Below are 12,277 nucleotides of genomic sequence, written 5' to 3' on the forward strand. Positions count from 1 at the left end.
ATACCCGCTAGCAAGCAGGCATGACCAACTTCAGCCAATGGTTCTGGTTCCATGGCTTGTGATCACCAATCTGTTCGCCAAGACAATACTTGTGGAAGCTCTGACACAAGCTCTGACTCTGGAAGCATCTCCCAGATGATCGGTCAGGGTAGAAGGGAGTGGTAAAGCTAGCCCAGTGGGTTTTGAGAACCCCTTCCTGAGCGCTAGCCCTATAATTCTGGCACCTGCCCCCAAAAAACCCAATGGCACCTCAGGCTCAGGCGTCCTGCTCTGTGAGAGAAGGCAGTTGCCACACAATCCAGGTCCTTGGGCTTCTTTTCTTGAAGGAAGGCAAGAAGGAAGGAAGAAAGGAAAACCTTTACAAAAGACCCCTGGTTGTGACCAAAGTTTTACAAGCTTAATTGCAAACACAAGAGTAAGCAATTTGGAAATTAATGCAAATACTGGAGCATAGATTAGTATTTCTCTCACAGGAAACTTCAGCAACGATTATACATCTTAGCAGAGCCTGGGTTTTTCTTTCTTGCAAGGCAGACCCCTCCAGGGCTGACTTGTTCAACAAGGCTTTGAGCACCTGAGGCCCCAGTAGGGAGGCCTAGCCAGTATAACCTGCTTTCTGTCTCCCCCATCCCTCTCCTTGGTCAAAAATCTTTAATTAGCTGGGGACCTTGTTTGTTCTCCTTCCCTGCTATTCCCAGGGATCTGAAGGCTCCACCACTTCTGTGCTAGACAGCCCTTTCTAGCACAGCTTCTGTCTGCCTTTTTGTTTTTCCCTTTCATGATCAGAACAACAAAAAAAAAAAAAGCCTGGGGAAAGAAATCATCTCTCCTTCTGAGTCTGGATAAGACCCTATAACTATCTTCTTCCAATCAGGAACAAGTTTCCATGACAACCATGCTTCCGGATGCCACCGCTAACTTAGCAGGTAGTGTTCACATCAAATAGAGAGTTCTTTACCAACCTTCGTGGTTTCTGTACTCCACTGTTGCTACAGGCCTCTAACGCACCAGATGTCTGCATGAACTGTATCTTAAAAGGGTTTTTTCCTTTTTCCTTTTAAACATCAGAAAGACCCAAAAAAACTGCTTGGTATTTTCCTTACCGTAATCATTGAAAAGCATACCGATAGATTCAAAACTATACATGAAAGAGAATGTGTGGAGGAGGGAAGCATAAATAGGTGGATGGAGAATGGCTGGGCCGTGATGACAGCTGGGTGACTTACACCACAGTCAATGGCATAAGTCTTGGGCTGAGAGCTAATGAGATCGCGAGATATGACCTTGAGTAAGTTACTTATTCTCTCTGAGCCTCAACATTCCCTCTGTAAAAAAGCAGAAACTGAGGCCCTTCATGGGGCTGTTTGAAAGATTAGATGGAAAAAAGCAAAGATGCAAAAAGTGCTTGTTACAGTGTCTGGCACATAGTAGGAGTTCAACAAAGGGCAATTATCATGTTGTTCTTGTTACGGTGAAGAACTGAATTGAAGAGAGTCTGAGCAAACCAGCAACCACGATATTCTAATTGATGATTAACATTTTGCTGGTAGACAGTAACAGTATAAGCAGTAGATATCTGGAGGTTTTCTTAGCAACTTTTTGTCTTAGGCTATTAAGTCATGTCTGCAATTACAGGAAGGAATCTATTCATTTCCATTCCTAAGATTTAAGAGGATACACCTGGGCAATCTCCAGGGTTCATCTGAATCTATTTATAGTTCTGCATAAGCATTTGTTTAATTTTGAAACAGAAGCAGAGGAAAAAAATGGATTAACCATTAACGTATTTGTTCGATATTCCACATTCTCAACACCGATCAGAATTATTTCAATTCTTCTCCAGAAGCAAGAAAAAGAATATGTATATTTTCATGATATTTTCATTTTTGCACAGTTCAAATTTCATTTCAAAATCAGAATTCATACTGTAGCAAACAAATCGACACACTCATTATCGAACAAACTCCCAAACTCCAATTCCCCCCCACCGCCTGCATTCGCAGTGCCCTCAAAGAGCTGAGAGGGCCCTCCACAAATAACACTAATGCAAACTTTATTTTTAAACGATAAGACCATTTACATATTTTTTAAAATCCCATTTCTGTCAATGTGGTGGGCTGTATATTAGATAAACTCTCCCTATTAAGAACTCTTAAGATAGTAAATAAAATATTCTTTTAAAACATGTATTTTACAGTATGGATGTGCCTCAAGAAATTCAAAACAGAACTGTCATACGATCCAGCAACCTCTCTTCTGGGTATACACACAAAGGAAGTGAAATCCATATCTTAAAGAGACATCTGTGCTCCCATGTGCACTGGAGCATTATTCACAATAGCCAAGGTATGAAACAACCTAAATGTCCATCAATGAAGGGATAAAGAAGATGTGGCACATACACACAGAATACTATTCAGCCTAAAAAAATGAAAGAAACTCTGCCATTTGCAACAACATGAGTGAGACTGTAGGACACTATGCTAAGTGAAATAAACCAGACACAGAAAAAAAATACTGCACCATCTCACTTATAAGTGGAGTCTAAAAAAATCAAACTCACAGAAGCAGAGAGTAGAATGGTGGTTACCAGGGAAATGGGGAGATGTTGGTCAAAGGGTACAAACGCTTATTTATGTAAGATGAATTAGCTGTAGAGATACAAGGTACAGCATGGTGACTATACTTAGTAATACTGTATTGTATACTTGGAATTTGCTAAGAGAGTAGATCAAAGGTGCTCTCACCACACAAAAGAAGTATATGAGGAGATGGGTATGTTAATTAGCTTAACTATTAGTAATTGTTTCACTATGTATATCAAAGTATCATGCTGTACACCTTAAATATATACCATTTTTATATTTAAAATGAAAAAAAATTTTTAAGAGAAAAACAATGTGTTTTAAATGCAACCAGAGCTGGCAGAAAGGTAAAAGGAAATCCTTGAAGGCCAGAAATAACAAAACAAAACAAATTCCAGAAAGGTTATTATCTGGTAATTGAGCTAGAATCTGCCATGGAGGCAACTGCCTACCCCGGTCAGCAAATATTTTTCTGTAAAGGGCCAGATCATAAACATTTTAGGTTTCACAGGCCATACTGTCTCAGATGCATCCACTCAACTGCAACTGTGGCATGAAAACATTCACAGATAACATAAATAAATAGTCATGTCTGTGTTTTAAAAAAAAAAAAAAAACTTTATATAAACAGGCAGCAGGCAGGATTTAGCCTGCAAGCCACAGTTTGACAATCCCTTCATTATAGCCTGATTTTTAGTGTCTTTCCCTCAAGAAAACAAGTCTGGTATATGACATATTTGACCCAGGTGATAGAGTGATGTGGTGATGGTCCCAGTTTCTTCACAGCTCCCTGTACACCCTGCCTTTGGGAAGTCCCTCCCACACAGATTCTGGGCTAGACCATGTGACCTGCTTTGGTCAATGGGACCAAGAGTGAATGTGACTCAGAGACTTGAAAAGTACTAGCAGAATGGTGCTTGCCCTCTCTTACTGCTCCTAATCTCTGCATCCGCCATCACATGAATTCACCCAGGCCAGTGTGTGAAGACATACGTTCCATCATCCCCATTACCCCAGGCAAGAGGAAGTGACAGCCAGCAGCGACTGCCAGATGTATGAGCGAAGCCATCAAAGACCAACTAGCCCCCAGGCAACCCACCAGTTGACTGGAATCACATGAATGAACCCAGATGAAACCAGCAGAAGAACCACCAGGCTGAGCTTAGCCTAAATTGCTGACCCACAGAATCATAAGGTAACAAATGATTGTTTCAGCGATTAAGTTTCAGGGTGATTTTTCTGCAACAAATGCGAAATGACACATTCCGTAGGAAGTCTATTATCTTCTAAAAATATGAAGTGAAAGGCCAGCAAGTATATTTATAGAAACAGGCAAGAGAAGACTGAGAAAACACACCAAAAAATTATTTCCATTTTAAAGATCCTGTCATCCGCCAGCAGGGACAAGTCCGTCCTTGTTCCTTATGTGATAGAGCAAATTCTTCCTACCTGAGCAGACTTCCTCATAAGTAGGATTGGGAGTGTAGCCTCCTGCGTAACCAACTTGAGTTGAATATACTCCTTTCAGGGTCCAGAATTTCCTTTCAGCTCCCCAGAAACAGCCCATTCCTAAGAAAAAATATGATACTGGTTAGTCCTTTATCAAAAACACGGTGGTCATTGCATATCAGAAGCCCTGTTACACTAGAAAAGAGAAGTTGCTCCTGTCATCTGGTAATCAAAAATGACTACGATTTTATCTTTTAAAGAAGGAGAGTTTTTAACATCTGAAAAGAATTTTATTTAAGGTTATTTTCACAGAATGTCTCTTTGCTTTAGGTGTGCAAAAACTTAGAAAGCCTCAAATTTTAATGGAGTTAGTAAAGCTCTACCTTTTGAAATAACACAGCAAAAGGATAACTGCATTTGATGAATGATTTCAACACTCAGTTCATTATGGACTTGTCAAAACATAGTAAGTTGTAGGAATAGTAGAAATTTATTTAATGATCAGCATCCTGGTCGTGCTTTCTTTAAAAATTCTAACAAAGGAAGGTAACACTAAATTACTGATTTAAATGGGAAAACTTCCCCAAATCAAAACAGATTGACACAGTATTTGATTAACGATTTCACATGTGTTCAGTTTCTAAAAATTTTTTAAGTCATTAGAAACTTTCATGTGATAAATCGCTGCTCACCAAAAAGAACCTTTTTCTGAGTTCGAGTACTGAACATAATGAATAAGGAAAGAGAGACAGGGAAAGGCAGGAAAAGAGGGAACAACAAATAAAGAAACTCACAAAAATGGCATTCCATTCAACTAGCAAACATTGGGCTCACACCAGTGGTTAGTTATTGGATTCCTTTGAACATATGATGAAAACTAAGAACCATCTCCCAAGGATGCACATACTTACACACATCTAAAATGCTGCATTACTTTTCCTGGGCTCCAAATAAAGAATCTTCATTTTTCTACCATGAGTTTCTAAACTGTCCACAACGGCTATTCTGTAGTCAATTCCTAGATGTAAACAAGATTACTGCCTCACTCAAGTTTTACATGGCTTTATTAAGTCATATATAATTAAGATCGTGGGTAGAACAACAGCTGGCAAATTAATATATTCCTCCTACTTTAACAATCACTAGATTTGCTAGATTCGATGACAGAGCTAAAAGAAAAATTAGATAGAAGTTTACTGAAATTCTTGACACTTGTTAATATACTACTTTAAGAATTCAGAGCAACAACCAAAAAGAAATGTGCATGATGTTATACATTACAAAAAATATATTTGCTCAACTGTGATGGGAAACATACTAACCCAAAGTAGGTTAACAGTTAAAAAATATGATAGAGCCAAATGATGAAGTTTAATGCAGTAAAAAAATTACTATTGTGATAATAATGCAATACGGAAATATGTATATAATTATATCATAATTACCTAAGACTAAATTTAAAAGGGAAAATCACAGTTATATGCATGTTTTTATTACAAAACTATGAAAAAATTCATACCAAAATAGACTAGAAAGAAATATATAAAATCGTAATCATGATTATATTACAGTGGTGAGAATATACAAATATTTTTTTCATTTTTCAAGTTTGTATGTAACAGATTTACATTACTTTATTTTATTATTTTTTTCAGAAGCCAGGAATAGATTTTTTTTTTGGCTGTGTTGGGTCTTCATTGCTGCGCGCGGGCTTTCTCTAGTTGAGGCGAGCAGGGGCTACTCTTCATTGTGGTGCACAGGCTTCTCATTGCGGTGGCTTCTCTTGTTGCAGAGCATGGGCTCTAGGCGCGCGGGCTTCAGTAGCTGTGGCACGTGAGCTCCGTAGTTGTGGCTCGCGGGCTCTAGAGCACAGGCTCAGTAGTTGTGGTGCACAGGCTGAGTTGCACTGTGGCATGTGAGATCTTCCTGGAACAGGGCTCGAACCCGTGTCCCCTGCATCGGCAGGCAGACTCTCAACCACTGCACCACCAAGGAAGCCCAAATACATACATTTTTTAAGGGAAAGAAAAAGAATTCAAGGAAAAACATAAGCATATGCATTGTTCAAGTTACACACCACTAGATACCATTTTTCCTGTTTACAAGTGAATTGTTTGCTGCTAGTGAATATAACTAAATATTTACTGAGTATTTACTAAAATTGACTATCCTCAAGTCTCTGAAACAAGGATTCACTGCTAATTTTACTTCCCTGCATTCCTGGGATGAGGGAATTATATTAGTCAGCGTTCTCCAAAGAAACAGAACCAACAGGATTTATACAAATATACAGAGAGATTCATTATGATGAATTGGCTCCCACAGTTATGGAGGCTGAGGAGTCCCATGAGCTACGGTCTGCAAGCTGGAGGCCCAGGAAACGTGGTACTATAATTCTAGTCCAAACCTGAAAGCCTGAGAACCAATGATGTGAATCCAGTCTAAGTCTGAAGGCCTGATAACCAGGAGCACTGACGCTCAAGGACAGGAGGAGATGGGTGTCCCAGCTCAAGCAGAGAGAGTGAATTCACCCTCCCTCTGCCATTTGGTTCTGTGCTGACCCTCAGTGGTCTGAATGATGCCCACCCGCACTGGTGAGGTTGATCTTACCCAGTGTACTGATTCAAATGCTAATCTCTTCCAGAAACGCTCACAGACACACCCAGAAATGATGTTTTACCAGCTTTCTGGGCATCCCTTAGCCAAGTCAAGTCGACACATAAAGTTAACCGTCACAGGAACGATGACAGGGAATCTCTGGGGAAGGACAGGTAGAGAAGGAGCTGGGCAGCACTACTGAACATAAAAGGCCACAGAGGCACCCAGGAGCCGTGTGGTGTGCCAAGCTGAGGCACCATAGCCCCTGAAGTTCAGAAGCTGAGGAGTTCACCGAATAAAATCTTTCTGTATCTCACAGCGACTAACAGTGATGGTACCGAAGAGTACTGCATGCCTTCAGTATTCTCCACACATGGTATATAACGGGCTACTTTAGCAACCAGCCTATCCTGACCATTGTCTATAGTACCACACAGACGGCCCCAGAGTCTGTATCTTTTACGTCTTCACTACATCCTCGTGATATAAAACTTAAAATGACCAAACAAAAATTTATTGCAGGTAGAGAGATATTTAACCACCTTTTATGTTTAATAAGGATCAAGATAAGACCTCTGATAGCAGGGAGAATGAACTAGCTCCAGCTGGACAAAAGTCTCCAAGGGGGGCCCTGGGTGGCTGAAATAATCCTCCAGGGAACCGTTATATAACCAATGTCAAAATTTTTAGGAAGGTACTTAACTTAGGATAAGCAGTAGCTCTAAGAATAAAACTCCTCCTTGAAGCAATCAGACGTTTTATCTAGTGGCTTCCAGTATAACCTAAGCATTCTTTTATCTGGCTTTGAGTGTGTGTGTGTTTAAACAAAGCAAGGTTTATTAATGGCAGAATTTCTCAGAATTTACAGTAGTCTAGTAAACAACATGAATATCATCAAAGAAGATGTAGTGTGCACTATTTTATTTAAAATAGTTTATATTTTAACCTTTTATTATAAAGTAAAACGGGTACAGAAAACCCCCATAAAACAGATGCAAAATTCAGTGTCTATTATTACTTAAATGGCCTACTAACCTCCACCCAGGTCAAGATTTAGAACTTTGCCACCCACCCCAGAAATCCCTCCTTGTATTACACCCCAGTCACAACTCCCTTCCTCCCCCCAAAATGAACCACTGTCTGAATTTTACAGTATTCACTTCCTTATGTTTCTTTATATTTTTATCACTCAAGTTATCCATCCTGATACTATACTTTGGTCTTGCTCATTTTTAAAAATCTGATTATGTCTTTAAAGTTCTTTCAACTGACAGGTTCCCTCTCCGTTCTTTTCCTTTTAATTTATCTACTGAAGAAAACATGAGCCACTTGACCTGCAGAATTTCCCACAGTGTGGATTTTGCCAATTGCACTCTTGTGGTGCAATTCAACTTGTTCCTCTATCCTCAAGATTTCCTGCAAATTTGCTGCTGGATCCAGAGGCGTGATCAACCTCAAATTTCATCCTTTAGGCAAAACTATAGGTGGTACTATGTAATTTTTTTAACTTTTTAAAAGTTTTTCTCCAGCTTTATTGGTATATAATTGACATATGACATTTATAACGTCATCACATATTTGACACACATATATACTGTGAAATAATTAAAACAATAAGGTTAGTTAACACATTTATCACCTCACACAATTACAATGTTTTTGTAGTGAGAATATTTAAAAATCTACTCTCTTAGCAACTGTCAACTATAAAGTACAGTATCATTAACTATAGTCACCATGATGAATATTAGATCCCCAGAACTTACTCATCTTATAACTGGAAGTTTGTAAACAATTCCCCCAACAACCTCTGGAAACCACCATTCTACTTTCTGTTCTATGAATCTGTCTGTTTTTTTAGCTTCTAATGTAAGTGAAATTATACAGTATTTGTCTTTTTCTGTATGACTTATTTCATTTAGGATAATGCCCTAAAGGTCTACCCACATTGTCACAAATGATAGAATTCCTTTGTTTTTTATGGCTAATATTACATTATGTATGTATATATACACACACACACACACATACATATACATATTTATATACACATCAATAGCACACCATCCTTATCCACTAGTCTGTTAATAGCCATCTAGGTTGTTTCCATCTCTTGGCTATGGCTGATAATGCTGAAATGAACATGGGAATGCAGATACCTCTTCGAGATACTGATTTCATTTCCTTTGGATATATACCCAGAAGTGGGATTGCTTGATTATTTGGTAGTTCTATTTCTAATTTCTGAGGAACCTCCATTCTGTTTTCCATAATGGCTTTACCTACTTACATTCCCACCAACAGTGCACTAGGGTTCTCTTATCTCCACATCCTTGCCATCCTTGTTATCTTTTGCCTTTTCAGCAGTAGCCATTCTAACAGATGTGAAGTGATATCTCATTATGGGTTTGATTTGCATTTCCCTGATGATCAGTGATGTTGAGCATCTTTTCATGTATTTGACCATTTGTAAGTCTTCTTAGAAAAATGTCTATTCAGGTCCTCTGCCATTTTCAATCAGATAATTTGGAGGGGTTTTTTTTGAGGGAGGGTTATTGAATTGTATGTGCTACCTATATATTTTGGATATTAACCCGTTATCTGATACATGGTTTGCAAATATTTTCTTCATTCCATTGCTTCTTCATTCTGCTGTTTCCGTGGCTGTGCATAAGTTTTTTAGTTTGATGTAATGTCACTTGTTTATTTTTGCCTTGCTTTTGGTGTCATATCCAAAATATCCTTGCCAAGGCCAATGTCAAGGAGGTTTTTTTTCCTCTGTGTTTCCTTCTAGGAGTTCTATGGTTTCAGATCTTTACATTCAAGTCTTCAATTCATTTCAAGTTAATTTTCGTGAGTGGTGTTGAGATAGGGGTCCATTTTCTTCTATGTGAATATCCACTTCTCTCAACATCATTTATTTAATAGACTTTTCCCCACTGAGTATTCTTGGCTCCATTGTCAAGTGTTAGTTGACCATATATGCATGAGTTTATTTTCGGACTCTCTATTCTATTCTATTCTATTCTATTCTATTCTATTCTATTCTGTTCTGTTCTATTCTATTCTATTTCATTGGTCTATGTGTCTGTTTTTATTGCAGTAACATATTGTTTTGATTACTATAGTTTTGTAGTATAATTTGAAATCAGGAAGTGTGACGCCTTCAGCTATTTTCTTCTTTCTCAAAATTGATTTGGCTCTTTGGGATCTTTTTTGGTCCCATACACATTTTAGGATTATTTTTTCTATTTCTGTAAAAAATGCCATTGGAATTTTGATATTGGGTTTGATGTGGAATTACGTTTAATCTATAGAATGGCCTTGGGTAGTATGGACATTTTAACAATATTAATCTTTCCAATCCATGAACATGAGATATCTCTCCTCTTATTTGTGTCTTCTTCAATTTCTTTCATCAATGTCTTATAGTTTACAGTATAAATATTTGTCACTTCCTTGGGTAAATTTATTCCTGATTATTTTATTGCTTCTGATGCTATTGTGAGTGAGATTGTTTTCTCTATTTCTCTTTCAGATATTTCATTTTTACTGTATGGAAATGCAACTGATTTTCATATGTTGCATTACTGTAACTTTACTGAATTCATTGATTACTTTTAACAGTTTTTTGGTGAAGTCTTTAGCGTATTCTATATATAAGATCATGTCATCGACAGACAATTTTACTTCTTCCTTCCTGATAGGATACCTTTAATTTCCATTTCTTGCCTAATTGCTCTGGAAAAGGTTTCCAGTTTTATGTTGAATAGGAGTACAGAGAGTGTCTTGTTTCTGATCCCAACAGAAAACCTTTCAGCTTTTCACCACTGACTATGACATTATCTGTGGGTCTGTCATATTTGGTCTTTATTACATTGATGTATGTTTCTCCTATACCTCTCAAATTTGTTTGAGAGCTTTTGTCATGAAAGGGTGTTGAATTTTGGCAAGCGATTTCTCTGCACCTATTGAGAGTCATGATTTTTATCCTCCATTCTATTAATCTGGTATATCTCATTTACTGATTTGCAGCTGTTGACCCATCCTTGCATCCCAGGGATAAATCCTGCTTGATGATGGTGTGTGATCCTTCCAATGTGCAGTTGAATTTGATTTGCTAATATTTTGTTGAGAATTTTTACATCTACATTATTCAGTGATCCTGGCTTGTAGTTTTCTTCTCTTGTAGCATCTTTATCTGGCTTTTATATCAGGGTAATGCTGGCCTCATAAAATTAGTTTGAGACTGTCCCCTCCTCTTCAGTTCTTTTGGAAGAGTTTGAGGACTAGCGTTAATTCTTCTTTAAATGTTTGGCAGAATTTGCCAGTGAAGATATCTGGTCCTGGGTCTTTTTGAGGGGGTAGGATTTTTTTTTATTACTATCACAGTCTCCTTAATTGGTTTGCTCAGATTTTCTGTCTTCATGATTCAGTCTTGGTGGGTTGTATGTTTCTAGGCACTTATCCATTTCTTCTAGGTTATCCAATTTGTTGGTGTATACTTTTTCACAGCAGTCTTTTATGATCCTTTGTATTTCTGTGGTATCAGTTGTAATGCCTCATTTATAGTTTTGTTTATTTGAGCCCTCTCTCCTTTATTCTTGGTTAGTCTAGCTAAAGGTTTATCAATTCTGTTTATCTTTTTCAAAAAACCAACTCATAGTTTCAATGATTTTTTTCTGTTTTCTTTCTAGTCTTGATTTCATTTACTTCTGCTGTGATCTTTACTATTTCCTTCCTTCTGGTAACTTTGGGCTTAGATTATTCTTCTTCTAAATCCTTAAGGTGTAAAGTAAGGTTGTTTATTTGAGATATTTCTTTTTCTTCAATGTACACATTTATCACTATAAGCTTCCCTCTTGGGAATGTTTTCACTGCATCCTATAAGTTTTGGTATTTGTGTTTTCATTTTCATTTGTCTCAAAACACTTTCTTGAATTCCTTTTTGATTTCTTCTTTAACTCAGGAGTGTATAGTTTGATTTCCACTACTTTTGAATATTTCAGTTTTCCTCCTGTTATTTATTTCCACTTTCATACCATTGTGGTTGGAAAACATATTAGATGTGATTTCAGTTTTCTTACATTTGTTAAGGCTTGCTTTGTGGCCTAATATATATTCGATCCTGGAGAATATTCCATGTGTGCTTGCAAAGGATGTGTATTCTGGTGCTGTTGGATGGAATATTCTGTATATTTCTGTCAGGTATATTTAGTTTCTAGTGTTATTCATATCTACTGTTTCCTTATTAATTTTCTGCCTGGGTGATCTACCGGATATTAAAAGAGGGGTATTGACGTCTACTACTATTATTTTATTGCTGCCTATTTCTCCCTTCAGTTCTGTTAATATTTGCCTTAAATATTTAGATGTTCCAATGCTGGATACATATTTTTACAATTGTTATATCCTCTTGATGAATTAATCCCTTTGTCACTGTGTAGTCACCTCCTTTGTCTCTTGTGACCAATTTTGAATGAAAGTCTATTTTATCTGATATAAGTATAGTCACTCCTGTTATCTGTTGGTTACCATTTGCATGGAGTATCTTTTTCCATCCCTTTGCTTTCTACCTATGTGTGTACTTAAAGCTAGTGTGAGTCTCTTATAGGCAGCATATTGTTGAATACTGTTTTTTTTTT

The 12,277-nt window shown here is 37.5% G+C and overlaps 1 protein-coding gene across 2 annotated transcripts in view; it reads right to left on the reverse strand.

Annotated features, from left to right (window-relative positions):
• MSRA (methionine sulfoxide reductase A) overlaps positions 1 to 12,277 on the reverse strand; it is a 386,217-nt gene that overhangs the window by 191,436 nt on the left and 182,504 nt on the right. Inside the window, exon 3 of one of the 2 annotated variants that reach the window (XM_007466143.1) lies at positions 4,035 to 4,154. The exons of the other annotated variant lie outside the window; for it this stretch is intronic. Within the exon in view, the coding sequence (XP_007466205.1) occupies positions 4,035 to 4,154 (120 nt within the window). The remainder of the gene's footprint in view (positions 1 to 4,034; positions 4,155 to 12,277) is intronic. 2 annotated transcript variants of the gene reach the window in all.

Source organism: Lipotes vexillifer, unplaced genomic scaffold (assembly GCF_000442215.2).
Source record: "Lipotes vexillifer unplaced genomic scaffold, Lipotes_vexillifer_v1.1 scaffold308, whole genome shotgun sequence".
Classification (NCBI taxonomy): Eukaryota; Metazoa; Chordata; class Mammalia; order Artiodactyla; family Lipotidae; genus Lipotes; species Lipotes vexillifer.